Source organism: Rattus norvegicus, chromosome 4, assembly GCF_021556685.1.
Source record: "Rattus norvegicus strain SHRSP/BbbUtx chromosome 4, alternate assembly SHRSP_T2T, whole genome shotgun sequence".
Classification (NCBI taxonomy): Eukaryota; Metazoa; Chordata; class Mammalia; order Rodentia; family Muridae; genus Rattus; species Rattus norvegicus.
In genome coordinates, this window is record NC_141537.1 from 59342823 (window position 1) to 59361643 (window position 18821).

The window sequence follows — 18821 nt, forward strand, 5'->3', positions numbered from 1 at the left end:
GACAAGCAAAGCGGGATGTTAGAGGCTTGCAGCATCTGGGATGGGGAGTCGGGTCTATGGTAATGATGAAACGTAGGTACTAGGTGCGTTGAAACAGGGGGGGAGACTAGGGCTCTCAGTAAAAGGCCGCTGTGTGGGACAAGACAGCACTGAAAGAAGCATGCGGCGCGGAGCTAAGCTGCCTTGAGCTCAGGGTCCAGAATTCAAATTGTGTAGCGAGAACCTGGAGCCTACTAGTCCCAGGCTGCCAGCAACTGAGCATAAAAATGCCGGGGGTTCGTGGGGAAAATATTCCTTGAAAGAGACCCCACCTCTGGCTGGCTGATAAGCCAATCGTATCGTGGGGCGGGGCCGCAAAAAATAGTTACAGCCAATCGAAGTTTAGGAGGCGGGGCTTGGTTCCGGGCGCGCGCTGTGGCGGGGTCGCCCGGGGCAGAGATCTTGAAGCTGCGGTAGGCAGCCGCTGAGGCGAACCGCTAAAGGGAACCTTCCTAGTATGGACGACCCCGCGGCGCCGGGGCCCTCCGGCTCTCCGGCTAATGACAACGGCAATGGCAACGGCAACGGCAACGGCAACGGCGGCAAAGGGAAACCGGCTGTACCCAAGGGCCGGGAAGCGTTCCGCAACCAGCGGCGGGAGTCGGAGGTGAGGAACCGGGAGATATCCGCCAGCGGGAAGCGGAGGCTGAGGTGAAGCGGCCCACAGCCTGTTCCCTTCCCGCTGCGGGTCGCCCGCTATCTAGCCTTGGCCTGCGGTTTTCCTAACCCGCGCGAAGAGCGTAACAGATACTTTCCAGATACTTGACAGCTGCCGCCGGGTGAAGCCTGAATTTGGATCCCGTTGTACGGACCGGGAACCAGCGCGTAGAGGTGCAGTGACTGGACGGAGGGGCGGGAGCCCGAGCTCTGCCGGGGGAGGGAAGGGTGGGCAAGCGGGCAGCACGCCCTCCCACTTCAGACTGCAGCAACTGGCTCTGGACTGGACCAGACCGGCCTGGAGTACCAGCCTTCCCTTGCTATCTCCTGCCCTCGGGTGATGGCGGTGGCTTAGGAAGCGCCTTCCGTGAACAGCCCCTTCCCTGTCTAGGAGGGTTAAAAAAGACGTGATTCAAGCTGGGATAGGACCAGGGCGACGTTTGAGTGCAGCCGTCCCAGGATGCAGCTAGAGGGATGACTATTTAAATATCTTCCTCCTCCTCTTAAAAAGAAAAAAAAAATCTAATTAGGACAATGAAAGGAATGGGTTATTATCATTCCCCCCACATCTTATCTAGCCATATTCTATCAATCAACCAAGAACAAAACTACATCCAAGCAGGGACTCGGGGGAACAAAATGTGTGTGGAAGGCGCTGTGAAGGTCATCTGGTTTAGTATTTATTTGATTCGATTTCATCTTAATTTAATTATTTGAGACAGCCCAGGGCAAAGGCTATTGACAACAGGGCTTCACTTGTTCTGGCTGGACTTGAACTCACTATGTGCTGAGGAGAGCTTTGATCTTCCTGTCTGTGTTTCCCAAGTGTTAGAGCTACAGCGCATGCTACCACAGGGAGCCTAACCTTTCATTTTACTACATATAAGACACAGTGTTGGGAGATGTGGCTCAGTGGTGGAGTGCTTGTGTAGCTTACGCAAGACTCCAGAAAGGGGGTCTGGTCATCTAGAGATAAAAGGTAAAAGAGATAAAGCCGGGTTGGGGATTTAGCTCAGTGGTAGAGCGCTTGCCTAGCAAGTGCAAGGCCCTGGGTTCGGTCCCCAGTTCCAAAAAAGAAAAAAAAAAAAAAAAAAAAAAAAAGAGAGATAAAGCCAACTCCTGAGATCAGACACTTGGCAGACAGACTGGCCAAGACCATCAAGTTTCAGTGTCTTCTGGGCCAGTGTTTGTTTGTTTGTTTGTTTGTTTCAGTACCTCCATTTATTATCTGTGTGGCTTTGGCCAAATTACCTAACCTATCTCAACTCCACTTTCTTTTGTAAAACGGGGTTACCACTGCGTAACTCATAGGGTTGAGATCATTGAACATAAAGCCTTTAAAACAGTTCATGTAATTAATTGGTCAGTACTTATAACTGTCATCATTCTCGTGGGTAAGGGGCAGAGGGAGTCCTAGTCTATGTGATTCATTTAAATAATATTTCACAGTTTCCAAAGTGGTTGATTTGTCTATTTGGTTATTTGTCGTACAGAGAACAAAACTAGCATATGCACTGCCATTAAGTGTTCATCCCCAGCTGCTAGTTTCTAAAAGGTAAAAGTGGAGGGGGAAAATTGTCCCCAAAGTCACCACCTTGCACAGACAAGGTTTCTTTGCTAGGAATTTTCTTTCCTAATTTTTCCCCCAAGAGAGACAGTGGTCTGTTTTTTAATGGGGGGAAAGATTAATTTTGGCTCTTGGTTTCAGAGCTCTAGTGTGGTGGTGAGGGCATGTTGAAAGAGAGCTGCTCACATCTTGGCAGCACAAAACAGAGGAAGTGAAACATTGTTCTTGATCAAATACTTTGAGGGGATAGCAATGAAGTTACTAGGTGCTAATTGATGTCAGTGAACGAGGCAGGAGTGCCCTTCCCCTTCTAGAGCTAGCACTCCAGGAAAGGTAGGGAGATACAATATGCAAATAAATAAAATGATGTACTGGCTCTCCGTTCTGAAGTAGAGGCACCATCCTCACCCATCACAGCTTCCTTCAGGAAAAGGCTCCCATAGTGCTTTTGCTAGTAAGCTCAATGTAGATAACCCAGAGTTTTCCCCGATACTGCTGTGTACCTTCTGAATTTCCGCAGCTGCACTCTTCATGCTTGGAAATAAACAACTGTAGTAATCATCTCTAGCTGGGATCATTGCCTCCAAAAGGCCTTCCTGGGAAAAACTAACTTTACTTCCAGCATCCAAGGCAGAGGATATGCTTGTCAGTATGTCCCCTGTCATCTTTGCAGTGCCCAGATCTGCTTTTCCTACCCTCTTTGTTTTCCAGTAGAGGAAAATCCTTAGGGGAGATAGTTTTCTTTTGCTGAAAATTTTGCTAGAAGGGAATTACAATTGGCACAGATCAAGAGAGCTCTATACATGCTGAGGGTGTTTCTTTACGAAGTCTTTACGATGACCCAGTGAGGAAAGTCTTACCATTGTCCTCTACTTCAGAAGGGAGAGCCAGTACATCATTCTGAGGTCATTTTATTTATTTGCATATTGCATCTCCCTACCTTTCCTGGAGTGCTAGCTCTAGAAGGGGAAGGGCACTCCTGCCTCGTTCACTGACATCAATTAGCACCTAGTAACTTCATTGCTATCCCCTCAAAATATTTGATCAAGAACAATGTTTCACTTCCTCTGTTTTGTGCTGCCAAGATGTGAGCAGCTCTCTTTCAACATGCCCTCACCACCACAATGTGGGTGAGAAAAACAAGCGTTTTCCAACAATAGTTACTGATGCCAACCGAGTGTCCTACACATGAATTCAATTCTGACACCGATTGCCCAGAGTTAGTGCACACACAAGAATGCCCCCAATTCACATGCAAGTCACAACTGAGGTTCCTGGATTATATACCTTTCTACTTGGCCAACTGCAAACTCAGGTTACTATTACCCCATTCAAGTTTGATTAATAATTTGCTAGAATGACTGAACTCGGGGTTGTTTATACTTAAGATTCTACTTTTTAAATAAACGGCAAACCAGAAACAACCCAATAGAAGAAACTCATAGACAAGGTATGGGCTTGGTTGGGTATGGAGACTTTGTGTTCTAAGAGTCACCACCCTCTTAGCACAGCCAGTCGTATTTTGTTTTGAGATGGAGTTTCTCTGTATAGAACTGGCTCTCCTGGAACTCACTGTGTAGACCAGGCTGGCCTCAAACTCAGAGATCCACCTGCCTCTGCCTCCCAGGTGCTAGGATCGAGGCCTTGGACCACCAAGCCTGAGCACAGCCATTTTTTTTTTTAATTAATACCAACCCAAACTGCAAGTCATTGTCTGAGGAACCTTCTCACCCCCACCCCACCTCTTTCTTTCTGTGCTGTTGGATGTGTACATGTGTGTGTGTGTGAGAGAGAGAAGGCCAGAGGGTAATCTCATTCCTGAGCCATTCATCTTGTTTTTTCCGAAAAAAGTGAAATTTGGGGTATATTCTTTCTTTGGCAACCTCTTTTCCCATTACCAGAAATTTTTCTCTATTATAGGGCTCTGTGGACTGCCCTACTCTCGAGTTTGAATATGGAGATGCAGATGGACATGCAGCAGAATTGTCAGGTATGAATAGATGGGTCAGTCGTGCATGGAATGTGGTCGGGGGAGAGGGAATAGGCCCGTAATATCCCCTGACGGAGAGCTAGTGAACGAGGCTGTTATCATTATCTTCCTTTCCCCACCCCAAGGGTCTCTTTCATGTCTCTCTCTGTGAATTCTTGGTAATAGTAGTCGTAGTTCAGGCTGTTCCTCTTTCCTGCTCTCAAATCAGTTCTCTCCACTTTCCAGTATTCACTTCTCTTTTCCTGTAATCGATGTGTTTGCATGTCTGGGTTCTCGGACACCTTTCTTTTAAAATCACGTTCTATCTCTCTCTGTCTACCCAGCCTTATTCCTTCTCCCAGTACTTGCCCTTATTACAATTCCAGCCACCGCTGAAGGGGATTATAGGTAATTGGCTGGCTGAGTAAGGCTGGACATGTCGCCTACATCAGTCATGGTCAAGCTCTGGTCTAGGTATTTCTGGGTCGGGGTTAAATGATTCCATTCTTTTCTCAACTCTGGGCTGCTTCTTCCTGTCTGGAATTTTAGAAGAGGGCAAGCGTGATCTCCTCACATTGAGGGCCTCCATATCACACGTGCCATGAATGCTAGTTATTAATAAAGGAGCTTTGGGTGGAGATGGTGTGAAAGTTAAATATTCTGTCACATGGAAATGACACTTCAAGACACGCTTTTTCAGATAAAAAGACAAACATTTTTTGCAGAAGTTCTGGTGAATAAGCACAGGGAATAAATTTTGCAATGAGTGACAGAAATAGCAAGGTTTAATAATGAACAAAGGATTAGAATCTAGAATGTGAATCTGTAGGGAAAGAAAGAGATAAAAAAGAGAATGACTAATCTGATAGAGAAGTAGACAAAGAATAAGAACTCACAGGAAAGAAAGTCAGAACGTCAATAGATAACATGAAGGGGCATGTATGAGACTCTCTGTTTAATCCACAGAACCACAAAAGTATGTGATATGTGTGTGTGTGCGCCCATGTGTGCATGTGCGTGTGTGCACGCGCATGTGCCTATGCCTGCGTCTGTCTGTATGTCGGTATATATGTCTGAAAAGATGTTCAAGGGTTTTTTTTCCATTTTATTTTTTATGTACATTGGTGTTTTGCCTGCACATATGTCTGTGTGAGGGTGTTGGATCCCCTAGAATTGAAATTACAGACAGACTGAGCCACCATGTGGTTGCTGGGAATTGAACCCAGGCCCCCTGGAAGAGCAGCCAGCACTCCTAACCACTAAGCCATTTCTCCAGCCCAAATGCTTTAATTTATGGAGAAAAAAATATTTTTAAAAAACAAGATACTATTTCACAACCATTAGACTGCAAAAGTTAAAGGCTGGTAAGATGGGTCAGCAGGTAAGGCCATTGTCACCAAGGTTCATGGCCTGAGTTTGAATCACAGACCAGATGGTGGTGGAAGAGAACTGACTCACACAAGTCATCTTCTGACTTCTATGTGTGCAGTATGGCACTCATGCCCATACGGGCACGCACAAAATTAATTAACTAATTAATTAAATGTTTAAAAACACTTCAAAGACCTAATGAGCATTTTCCTACACAGCTATGTGTAGCAGTATGAAGCCGCAAAGTATAAAATTGGAAAGCAATTAGGTCATATCTAATAAAGTTGAAGATGTGGACATATTATGACCCAGTAAATTTACTCCTAGATGTTCAATCTAAAGAAATTTATACTTGGGCACAAGAAAGTGTTTATTTCAGCTATGTTTTTAATTATGAAAAGTGGAAAACAACCTAAAATTTCTATTTGCAGGGGACTAGATAAACTAGCATGTAAGTATAGTTGGTCTGCATATAGCCATTAATATAATTGATTAATATCAATGTACTTCAGTATGAATAAATGCCCCAAAGCAAAATAGAAGCAAAGAAACAATGACAAAGTAATTTAGGCAATTATGATAATGTTAAGATTAAAGATAGAACAGTATCAGAGATAAATTTTTTAGATTTATTTTATTTGATGTGTATGAATGTTTATCCTGCATGCATGTCTGTGTACTATGCATGTGCCCTGGACCTGAGGTTATGGGTAGTTGAGAGCCACAATATGGGTACTGGGAAATGAATCTAGATCCTCTGCATATACCTACCCAGTTTATAGACACATACAAATGTAGTAAAAATCTAAAAATGGGCATGTGAGAAATATGTACCAATTTCATGATGGTGATTACTTCCAGAGAAGGAAATGATACTGGAGAGTAGTCTGAAACAAATAGACAAATGTTATATTTGCTTAATCTGAGTAGAAGATACATGGGTATCTTATAATTATCTGTAAGTGAAATGTCACTATCTTAACACTTTAAAAATAAGGACAAAGCTCAGCACTGTTTACCTTCCTGACTAGTGTTTCCTGACCTTTCTGGTCTAAATTAATAAATGTATACACATATAGTTATATTTACATTAATGAGCTAATGATTGATGTTTAAATTTTAAAGTTGAGATTTGTTCCTGGCCACCCCCAGATTCTGAAACACAAGATTTAAGAGTTCTAACTCCCAAGTAATTTTCATCCTTTAATTTAGTTGACTGGAGTAGAGGTAAATTTCTATTGCTTTATGGTATAGATGGAATAGATTTTGAGATGACCTGTTTAATTTAATTCATCTTCTGTAAAATGAGGGTGCAGAGTAGTGTCCTGGTTTCTGCAGGAGCAGGGGACATTGTTATCCTGTTTTATAGTCACAGGTTATGATCAGTAGGGTTACATTTTCCTGAACACAAAAGCCTTTGGCAGTGCTAGGTGCTTTCCACATAATTTGCCACCTCATCTGCCCTAGTGGACATATGTGGGAGCCTAAATTTCTGTACCCTTTAAGGAGATCAAAATGCCTCCCAACTGGTGTTTGCGTGTGCCTCTGTGTGTGTGTGTGTGTGTGTGTGTGTGTGTGTGTGTGTGTGTGTGTGTGTGTTAGTCCTTGTCCTGGCTTCTTAAACAGCATAGAATCTTGTCTCCAAAACTCTAAGTTTTGCTGCCCTTCTCTTCCCTAATTTTAGGCTGCTTCTAGCCTAGTTTGGTGGGACAGAATGGACTGCAGTCCTAAGAAACAGAAGTGATGACATTAAGCCCTCTGTGCTCCACCCCTCTGCCTGGCCCTTACCAAATGTCCACGGCTGTCTTCCTTCTCTGCTGCCAGCCATCTGGCAGGAGGACAGGTTTGATAGTTTAATCACCCAGGGGCACACGAGGCTATTTTTAACTGTTCCGAAAGGGAGGAGACTGGCTCTAGATTGAACTGGACACAAGAATGTGTTGGAAGCTTCAGCTCCTTCAAGCGATGCTCCCTACTCTATGTTCTTCATCGGGGGGTTCTAAATGTAACTGTTTTGTCTTTCTGCTACAGAATTATATAGCTACACAGAGAGCCTGGAATTTACCACTAACAGGAAGTGCTTTGAAGAAGATTTCAAGACTCAAGGTGATGCTATACCTTTATTCACAGAAATATGCTATTTTCCTCCATGATATCCCAGTCTGATCTAGTGAAAGACTAAAGCAGAGTTTGATTCTTCAGCCTCTTCACAACCGCATACTCTTCTTGCACATGGAATTCAGAATGCCTTCTACAGGGAAGATGGCATTCTACAAGAGAAGCAGAGGGATGGCTCAGCAAGGCTGAACTAGTACCCTCCTGCCCTGTGGAATCCTGTGCCTAACCTAATCCTTGAGGTTTACTTCTGTCTCTAACTCTGCCACACTGCCAGTACCAGCCGTATATTCCCTTACTGTGATCCCTTCAGATGCTTCTCTACTTTCTCTGGGGCAATTTAATTCTTAATTCCACAAATGCGTGTGGAGTATCTGTCGTGTCAGAGATGCAGGAGGCAGAGGTGGAAGTAATTTGCAGCATCTACAAATAAGTTGCATAGTCTGGTAGCAGTGGGAAGCTATGCGTGTCACAGAAGAAGCCAAGGCCAGGGGGAAATGTGAAATGCACGGTGAAGTAAGAGTGTTAGGGGCAGAGCTTTTGGTTGGGCATCAGTGTGGAAGAGGGCCTCTCGTGTTAGGATGTAAGGGTGCCTAGGAGTTGGATGTGGATGGACATGGAGGGGCACCTGAGGAAAGGCAGAGAACAGAGTATGCTGTGTGGACCAAAGTGGGAATGGTAAAAACAGAGTACAGAGTAGGTTTAGACGAGGACATTCTGGGTCCCTTTCCTGCCCGCTGTGTTTTCTTAGCTAAATAGTGAAATCTGAGCTAGGGGTGTAGCTTAGAGTTTACCTAGCATGTGAAAGGCCCAGGGTTCAATCCTCAGCACCTAAATAAATAAATAAGAAAAGGCTTTGGAGAGAAGACTCTTTGGGATCAGAGGTGGGTTTATGATCCGGGCCATCTCTAGGAAGACATGGCGGTAGCCAGTATTTTTTTTTTTTTTTCTTTTTTTCGGAGCTGGGGACCGAACCCAGGGCCTTGCGTTTGCTAGGCAAGCACTCTACCACTGAGCTAAATCCCCAACCCCGGTAGCCAGTATTAACTGTGTGTGGCTTTACATTCTAGTGCAAGACACTAAGGAATGGCTGGAGTTGGAAGAAGATGCCCAAAAGACCTACGTGATGGGACTTCTAGACCGACTGGAGGTGGTCAGTAGGGAACAACGGCTTAAGGTGGCCCGTGCTGTTCTCTATCTAGCCCAAGGTAAGATTTGCTGATTGCTAGGGACAAAAGTTAGGAAGGGACGTGCATAAAGCAGATCTTTTTGGGAAGGCAGGGTCCCTCACATCTCAATGATGGGTCTTCTATGTTAGGAGTGACCTGTCCTTATAAGGAAGATCAAGATATAGTGTGGATCCTGGTCTAGATCTCATGGGATCTACCCTTGTCTTACCAAACACATCAGGTTATTTTCTTTTTTAATTCTTGTTGAAAACAGAGTCTCACTTTGTAGCTCTGGCTAGTCTCAAACTCAGGAGATTCACCCGCCTCTGCCTCACAGATGCCAAAATTAAAGGTGTGCGCTACCAGGCCCAGCTCTCTCTTTTCTTTCTTTCTTTTTCCTCTGAGAATGATCATGAACTTTTGATCCTCCTGCCTCTGCCTCCTTAGATAGGATTTACAGACATAAGCCATACCTGTGCATGTCAGGATTTCTCACATAGATATTTCCCTTCTAATCTGGATTATAAATGTATATGAAAATTAACAAGAGAAGCCATGTAGGGAGAGCCGATGCCCGGCCACCAGCACTGCAGTTTTTACGGCATTTTAAAGGTTCAAGCCAATACAGCAGCAGAAAGGGATGCTGTGAGTAACTTGGAGATAATCAGAAGTAAATGAGATTAATTGGGAAAAGCTTGCCAACCGAAACCTGTCCACCAGGGCGCTGAGATACTCTTGCTACGGTGATGAAAATAATCTCTGAGCATGTGAGAATTGCTGGCGAACCAACAAATTGGGAACTAAAAACTTGTAGAAGAGGAAAAAAAGAACAGTAAGTGGGAAGTAAAGACTAGGAAAGGGAAGCTTGCAGTAAATAAGGTTGCACTTCTGAATCACTTAGGTCTGCTGCAATAACAAACTCCAGCTGCCAGTGCAAGGTCCTGTGGCTTAAAGGCTTTATCTGCAGCCCACACTGGGGAGTCAGGAAGTGGAGGGTTAATACACTCAGTTCTTATAAAAATGACTAATAAGGTTGAGAAGATCACCTGGATCATCTCACTCCTCTTGGGTGAAATGATCTGCATGGTGTGTCTCACACTATTTCCAGAAAGCCCCTTAGGGTTGAACTCTTCCAGCCGCCCCCCTTCCCTCTCTCACTTCCGGTATTTCTCCTCTGATGATTTCTGAGATGCATTCCCAAATAGACTATTGTCGTTTGAATCATTATCTCAGGATCTACTTGTGGGTGGGGTGGGGTGGGGTTTAAGATGGGCCACTGATGGTACAGGAGAGACCCACTCAGCTGTTAAGAGCACTAGCTGCGGGGCTGGGGATTTAGCTCAGTGGTAGAGCACTTACCTAGGAAGCGCAAGGCCCTGGGTTTGGTCCACAGCTCCGAAAAAAAGAACCAAAAAAAAAAAAAAAAAAAAAAAAAAAAAGAGCACTAGCTGCTCTTCCAGAGGACCTGAGTTCAATTCCCAGCAACCATATTGCAGCTCACAACTGTCCGGAATCCAACTCCAAGTGATTTGACACCCTCATAACAGACATACATGCAAGTAAAACACCCATGAACATAGAATAAAAATGAATCATTCAAAAAAGATTGGCCATTGGTGAGCAGCACATTTGGCTTACCCAGGAGACTACCTCTTCTCTCTACTGACTCACTCATTTAAGGAAGTCCTCGTGGGCCCTGCCCAGATACTGTGAGCTTCATTATTCTGTAAAGTATTGGCAAAGTTTTAAGATCATATGGTGGGGTAGAAAGAACTAAAATGCCTGCCCCCTCCCAACGCCAAGTCCTATAGCCATTATCTAATCCTCTAGGCACTTTTGGGGAATGCGATTCTGAGGTTGATGTGCTACACTGGTCCAGATACAATTGCTTCCTGCTCTATCGGATGGGGACTTTCTCAGCCTTCCTGGAGCTACTCCACATGGAAATCGAGTAAGAAGCCTTGGGGAGGGCTGGCTTAGAAACGTTCTTGAAGAATTCACATGTCTGTGGAGTTCCTCAGTAGATTTCCCTATGGGAATCCCCACTCACATCTCCACTCAAAGTTCACTGACAGTGTCCTCCTAGCCAGCGTTCTTCCCTCACTCTAGAATTCATAAACTTTTCCATCATAATCACAAGAGAAACAGACCACTTTCTGTCATCGAGCCTAATTATCTGTCATGAGTTATAACTGTCAAAGTGGCCTTTGCTGCTGCTGCTGCTGCTGCTGCTGCTACTACTGCTTTCTCTTGTGCCTGCCACCCGGGAGTTTTGAATACACTGAAATCTGCTTATTTCTTGTCAGATATTGCTTAGCATCTGTTTTGTCTCCAGCACAGCGGTAAGCATTGTGGGGAATCACAAGAGGAGTTGATACCACAGACTTTCTTTTTGCCTGTCTTCACTGTAGCTGAGGATTTACTGAGGTAGCAAGGGTCTCCAGGTTCCTTAGCTGAGCCTCACTGTCTCTGTGAGACAAGGAAGGGCAGGTGTTTGTGTTTCTGTGTAGAGTAAGTGAGCATGGGGAGGAAAAGGCCTGATGGGTTCCTCTTCTTTCTTTCTTCTGCATGGCAGCAACAGCCAGGCCTCTAGTAGTGCCCTTCGGAAACCAGCCGTCTCCATTGCTGACAGCACTGAGCTCAGGTGAGTGAAGGTGCCCCTGGGCTTTGAACAGAGGTGATAAGTGGCCTGTGTTACCCTTTTTCCAAATCCCAAAAAAAGTGGGAAGTTACCTTTTAACTAATCTTCTCTGGTTGGACTTCCACTGGCTTCATCTGTGAATTCTGCAACTATAAGCTGGGAACTGCATCTCTTATGATCCTTTTGTAACCTCAGGGTACTGCTGAGTGTCATGTACCTAATGGTGGAAAATATCCGCTTGGAGCGAGAAATAGACCCCTGTGGGTGGAGGACAGCCCGAGAGACCTTCCGAACTGAACTGAGTAAGAAGTAGCATGTGAGGAGGGGCTAGGGAGAAAGCTCTGAGGGTGGACGGGAAGCAGTAGAGGAAAGCAGTCCTTTTTTGTTCTTTTTCTTTTTTAAAAAATAGCTTCTTTTCCTTTTTAAGCCAAGGATATTGCATGGGGCATGAGGGTTGGGTTTGACTGCACCCCTGTGTGTCTTAGTTTCCTTGGTTAGAATTGAGAATAGCCATTCTTCCATTTGAATCCCATATTGAGGGAAAAAATGAGTTGAATTGCCTTAAAAACTGAACTTTGTTCTAATGTAAGTTGAAGTGGTCATCTGACAAGGATAAGATGTAAAACTATTTTTTAAAAAAAATCTATTTATTGATGTAAATAAGTTAAGAATGAAGTGTGGTTCATGAAATACCTTGATTCCAGAAAGCCACGTCATCACTGTTACTTCCTGTTTGCTAGGCTCCTCTAAGCATTTCCTTACCCTCTAGGGGTGGAGCACACAATTATACCACAACAGCCTCGATCCTGCCCTTCAGGGGAAGCCTTCTGGGTCTCACTGTGCCTCCTTTATAAGTACTCTGGAATTTGTCAGGGGAGGTTGAGTGCCTTCCTCAGCGTGCCCAGACTCAGCTACTTCCTCTCACTTTTCTCTTGATTCTCCTTATACCTCAGGTTTCTCCACACATAATGAAGAGCCTTTTGCACTCCTGCTGTTTTCCATGGTTACCAAATTCTGCAGTGGCCTGGCCCCCCACTTTCCAATAAAGAAGGTTCTGCTTCTCCTCTGGAAGGTGGTCATGGTGAGTGGCTGATCATCTCCATCCCTATCTCACCCAATCTGATCTTTCTAATCTGGGTTCTCCGAGCTGGAGCTTGGCAGCAGTTAGTCCCTGTCCAATAGTCAGCATCATCAGGCTTCTTTTTCTATTGGACGGATCTGTTGGATGCCACTCTCTGAGCTGAAGATCAGTGGCGCCTTTCCCTAACAGAATCGATGTTTCATAGAAAGCACACTAGCTGGCCACTGGGGATCTGGCTCTGTCCATTACAATGAGCCTCTGACCGTTCTCTACCTGTTTCTGTAACTGGGAAATGTTAAAACTAATGCATGCCTTTTCTTCCACTAGAGGATAGACATCCTTACAAGTATATAGTTAATAATTTGTTATTTATTTTTCAACCTGACCCTTCATCCTATAGTCTTCCTCTGGCTCGGATCCTATAGGGCTAAAGGAACAACATACCCTATTAGTGGGCTTCACAGAGTAAACCACCACTGGATTGCAGAGGAAACTGTGACTCTTGGGACATCCTGACATCTGAATGTGCTCCTTAAAATGAGAGATTGTGGCACGGATGGTGGCATATGGTTGTAAAACTTGATAGACTGAGGATGGAGTTTGCAGTTAAAGCCAGCTCAGGTTACACAGTGAGACCCTGCTTAAGAAACAAAACAAAGCAGGGGTGTCTTCTGTTCTTTAAGCTTTTTCCACCCCTGCTTCTAATTTCTGGGGCAATAAGTAATACTGTGTTTTATTCTGACCCTGGAGACATTCAGACTGGATCAGGTTTTTCCTTTTACATAACATTTTTTTTAAATCTTAATATAATTACATCATTTCCCCCTTTCCCTTCCCAGGCACCCATCCCTTGCTCTTTACTCTCTCTGAAATTTATGACCTCTTATTGTTAGTTACTTGTGTGTGTGTGTGTGTGTGTGTGTGTGTGCGCGCGCGCGCGCGCGCATGCACGCGCTTGTGTGCGTGTGCTTGTATACATGTGTGTGTGTGTGTCTGTATGTGCTCATGTGCATGCATGCGTGTGTGTCTGTTTCTAAATACATAAACTCAGCATGCTCAGGGCCGGCACTTGGTACTGGATAACTTCCCTTTTCCTTTTTACTCTTTAGTTTACCCTTGGTGGATTTGAGCACCTGCAGGCTCTCAAAATACAGAAGCGTGCAGAGTTGGGCCTGCCTCCACTAGCTGAGGACAGTATCCAGGTCGTAAAGAGCATGCGTGCTGCCTCTCCGCCTTCTTACACTCTTGATCTAGGCGAGTCTCAGCTGGCCCCGCCACCCTCCAAACTGCGGGGCCGCCGTGGCTCTCGAAGGGTATGGACAAACACACAGTAGTATTGGGGTATTGACTGTATTGGGGTATTGACAGGCCAAAAAATAAAAAATCAATATTGTAAGATATTGTGGATGTGATAGGAAAGGGCAGTAGATAGCAATCCCAGGTTGGCCCTATAACCAGCATGAATTCTTAGTGTCTATACTTAGGCCTCTCCTCTGGCCATGCATATGTTATTGGTCTGGATCTCAGTGACTAGAGTTGCTTATCATCCTAAATGTGAGTTAGGTAAGAATTCTGAGAGTAGGGACCCTGAAAAGAGCATCTAGCAAATCTACACGTCTATCATGAATCACCATTTTCTTGGCAGAAAGAAGTTTTATTTTGAGCCTCCATACTCCGTCTAGCCTTAGACCACAAGCTTACATCTAAGAGATTGCTGGTTAGGGTTCTAGGTAGTGTATAGTCCTGAGAAGTTCTAAGTAACTTACACTGAACCATGACCACATTTTCATGAACTCACCGGGCTAATCTACCACAGTTTGCCAATTAAAGAAGTCAGGATTCAATGCAGTCTAATTGTAGGCAGTATGGCTTTTTTTTTTTTTTTTTTTTTTTAGAAACCTTTCCTTTTTGTTTCATAAAGTAATGCTTACTCATTGTAGAAAATTTGGAACAAATATAAAAATGTGATAAAGAGAGAAAAAATCACCCACAAGCTTAACAACCAGAGGCAGTGACTGTTAACTTTTTGGCCTATTTCTGTCCAATCTTTTTTTCTTTATGCAATAAGATTTAGCATTCTAAGCTTACTTTCTTCTGCCTGGCAGCAAGTTTCTGTCATCTTCTTCCTCAGTCAGCCAGCTGGTGTATGCTGACAGAAAGCACACTCATTGAATGTTCACCTAAGCAGAGCATAATTAGGAAGGAAAGTGCTGGAGGCAGGCGCAGGGGGTGGGGGTGGGGGGAGGAGGGTGGGGGAGGGGGGGTCTGTGCTTTTGGAAGCCAGCTGGGTACCACACAGGTACCGTTTATGCTGTTCCTTGGCCACAGTCATTTTCCCTAGGAGCACTTGTCCTGTGATTGAGTCCAGTGAGTTATAAGAATGAGATGGGTAACGCTATGTTCTCATAGCAGATAGCTTTCAACCTCATGTTTCCTAAAGTTTAAAGAGAGCTCAGACAAGGTCGCTATACTCTCTGTATAATTTTTCCCTCCCTGCACCCTACCCCTAGCAACTCCTTACCAAGCAAGACAGCCTGGACATCTACAATGAAAGGGACCTCTTCAAGACCGAGGAGCCGGCCACAGAGGAGGAGGAAGAATCTGCAAGTGATGGAGAACGAACCTTGGATGGAGAGTTAGACCTTCTAGAACAGGATCCTCTGGTACCACCTCCACCCTCGCAGACACCTCTCTCTGCTGACCGGGTGTCCTTTCCCAAGGGCCTGCCCTGGGCCCCAAAGGTTAGGTAGGTTTAATGGCACCACTAATCCTGAGCCTTGGGATTTCAATCACTGAAGAGCCAGGGTGGAAGCACACATATTCAGTGTTCATTAACCTGGTGTGGTAATCAGAACCCCTGGGTCTGAAGTTCCTTCTGCCCACCTCTGTCGTCTTCCAAATGAAGGAGCAGGGGCTCTGAAAAGTTCTCTTTCTCAAGGTTTGTTTTGTTTTGTTTTCTCCTCTCTGATCCTGGTCCCTTCACCATCATCTCAGACAGAAGGACATTGAACACTTCTTGGAGATGAGCAGAAACAAGTTCATTGGATTCACTCTGGGGCAGTAAGTGACTAGCTACTGTAAAAATGTATATAAAGTATGTTAGAGAAAGCCATGAATCCTCCTGACTAGGACTCGTAAAACTAAAAAGGATTTCACTGTCAAAGGTGTCGTAGGCTACATAGTCCATTAAGTGGGAGTCATCACCTGCAGACCACATGAATAGCTAAGAGGCTATGTGTATAAATCTCCTAATTTTCAGAAATGCTTTGGCATGTGATTATTTTTGTGACCTTAAGCAAGGCGATGGACCTTGAAGCTTATATAAGAAGGTGAAGGATACCAGGAATGGATGCTGAAGTGTGTGGTCCCTGTGATTCCAGAGTATATGGGTAGCTTATGGTTTGGTGTTTTGTGCCTTTTACAGGGACACAGATACCTTGGTTGGATTACCTCGACCCATCCACGAGAGTGTGAAGACTCTAAAGCAGGTGACAGGGGTGGGCTTTCATTCTTCAGGGATATGGAACCATCAAAGCAAGCCAGAGTACCACTGCCCTGGCAACTCAGAGTTCTTCCAGAATATTCAGGACCTTCTGCATCTCCCCTGCAGGCCTTTTGGCCAAATAGGAGAAGTCAGGTCTCTCTCTATTTACCCAGTTTCCTGCATTCAGATAGATGAAAACACAATTCCTTTCTCTTGTTCCTTTTGCCTCTATCACATTCTTCTCTCTTCCCATTTGTTGCTTCCTTTGCTTTTATTTCTCTCTCCCCATAGGTCCACTAGTTTCCGAAGGCTACACATTAGGTAGGAATCTTCTTTATATCAGTGTACATTAACACACATAGAATGTGGAGTCATAATTCCATACATACATGCATGCTCATCAAACATGTATGAGCAGTAGTCCAAGGGAAAAAAAGGTCTACTCTTGGCTTCCCCTTGCATTTTGAAGGTAAATGACTAGGTATTTACTAGTGTCCAACAAATATGGAAATTTTTATTTCCATATAATACAGAGAAATATTGTCCATGAAGTACTGCTCAGTGCTAATTATTCAGAAGTGAGTTAGATTCTTTTCTTTTTTCCAGAGCTAAGGACCGAACCCAGGGCCTTGCACTTGCTAGGCAAGTGCTTTACCACTGAGCTAAACCCCCAATCCCCGTGAGTTAGATTCTTGCTTCAAAAGGTTTTATGGGTTTTTTGGGGGGATGATATATAAACTTGTAGAGTATTTTCTATGAAGAAGGAAAGTTAAGGAGGAGCCTGGAGAGAGGAGGAGACACGTGAGTTAGGTTCTCAACCTTGTTGCTGTTTTCTTATCTCTGCCAGCACAAGTACATCTCCATCGCAGATGTACAGATAAAGAATGAAGAGGAGCTGGAGAAATGCCCCATGTCCTTGGTGAGTCCTGCACACAGCAAGTGGGAGAAAGGAACTGTGTGCAGTGCTGTTGCAAGGCTGACATTGTGCTCACACTGATTAAGCTTGTTAAATACCCACACTGTATCAAAATTGGGGAAGACAATTAAATACCTAAGCAAGACCATCACACAATGGTAGGTCCCATGACGATGATTTAAATAGGACAACGTCATAGATAATAATCCACCACTTGTAGATTATTTTTGGCTGGGCAGTTGGGATAGATGTGTAAGAAGGTGACATTTAACCAAGATCTGAAGTACGGAAAAGAGTCAGCCATAGGAAGGAGCGTCAGGGGAGAAAACATTCCAAGTAGAGTCAGGGTGGAAAAGGCACAGAGTGCAAGAAGCAGCAAAAGAGGGCTGTCCTAACAACTCATCAGTAAGGTGGGCTTTGGAGATGATGTTGGACAGTGGCCTGGGGACACTTTACGTAGGGCCTGTTAGCAAAGGTAGAGAGCTTAAAGTTGATCCACAGCACAGAGGGCAACCTTTGGAGATTTTAAGTAGAGGTGAGACATTAATCTTTGGTTTTAAAAATAACACTATCTACTGTGCAAAGATTGGGCCAATCAAAGAGGGGGAGGCATCAACTCATCTCAAAACAGTTAAAGTGAAAGTTGATAGTGACCCAGATTAAGGTTGTAAAGTAGATGAATGTAGGTTATATTTCGAAGAGGCAAAGAGAAGAATCAAGAATAAGTGTCACCTGGAAAATAAGAGGCGTACCCAAAATCATGTTGGGTGTACTAAAGTTTAGATGTCATTAACTACTAAGCAGAACTACTGGGCAGTTAGGTATATAGGTTCTAAGGAAAGGACCCGCTTCAAGAAATTTGAGAGTCGGGGCTGGGGATTTAGCTCAGTGGTAGAGCGCTTACCTAGGAAGCGCAAGGCCCTGGGTTTGGTCCCCAGCTCCGGAAAAAAAAGAACCAAAAAAAAAAAAAAAGAAAAGAAAAGAAATTTGAGAGTCATTAATTTATTACAATGTTAAAACTATAGACCTGTAGAAGAAAAACTAGGAAAGCATCTGGAACACATGGGCACTGGAAAAAATTTCCTGAACAAAACACCAATGGCTTACACTCTAAGATCAAGAATCGACAAATGGGATCTCATAAAACTGCAAAGCTTCTGTAAGGCAAAGGACACTGTGGTTAGGACAAAACGGCAACCAACAGATTGGGAAAAGATCTTTACCAATCCTACAACAGATAGAGGCCTTATATCGAAAATATACAAAGAACTCAAGAAGTTAGACCGCAGGGAAACAAATAACCCTATTAAAAAATGGGGTTCAGAGCTAAACAAAGAATTCACAGCTGAGGAATGCCGAATGGCTGAGAAACACCTAAAGAAATGTTCAACATCTTTAGTCACAAGGGAAATGCAAATCAAAACAACCCTGAGATTTCACCTCACACCAGTGAGAATGGCTAAGATCAAAAACTCAGGTGACAGCAGATGCTGGCGAGGATGTGGAGAAAGAGGAACACTCCTCCATTGTTGGTGGGATTGCAGACTGGTAAAACCATTCTGGAAATCAGTCTGGAGGTTCCTCAGAAAATTGGACATTGAACTGCCTGAGGATCCAGCTATACCTCTCTTGGGCATATACCCAAAAGATGCCTCAACATATAAAAGAGACATGTGCTCCACTATGTTCATCGCAGCCTTATTTATAATAGCCAGAAACTGGAAAGAACCCAGATGCCCTTCAACAGAGGAATGGATACAGAAAATGTAGTACATCTACACAATGGAATATTACTCAGCTATCAAAAACGAG

General features: G+C 44.2%; 1 protein-coding gene across 5 annotated transcripts in view; it reads left to right on the forward strand.

The window, feature by feature from the left end:
* Positions 1 to 434: 434 nt before the first annotated feature.
* The window catches only part of Strip2 (striatin interacting protein 2), a 42119-nt gene continuing 23732 nt past the window's right edge, over positions 435 to 18821 (forward strand). For 3 of the 5 annotated variants that reach the window (XR_015685750.1, NM_001427848.1, XM_087658663.1), the window contains 13 exon segments: positions 435 to 646; positions 4184 to 4253; positions 7635 to 7709; positions 8789 to 8926; positions 10718 to 10838; positions 11463 to 11531; positions 11724 to 11830; positions 12482 to 12609; positions 13719 to 13922; positions 15120 to 15355; positions 15604 to 15669; positions 16034 to 16097; positions 16941 to 17012. Coding sequence is in view for 4 of the 5 variants with exons in the window: in NM_001427848.1 (NP_001414777.1) it covers positions 497 to 646; positions 4184 to 4253; positions 7635 to 7709; positions 8789 to 8926; positions 10718 to 10838; positions 11463 to 11531; positions 11724 to 11830; positions 12482 to 12609; positions 13719 to 13922; positions 15120 to 15355; positions 15604 to 15669; positions 16034 to 16097; positions 16941 to 17012 (1500 nt within the window). In the remaining variant the exon portion in view is untranslated. 5 annotated transcript variants of the gene reach the window in all.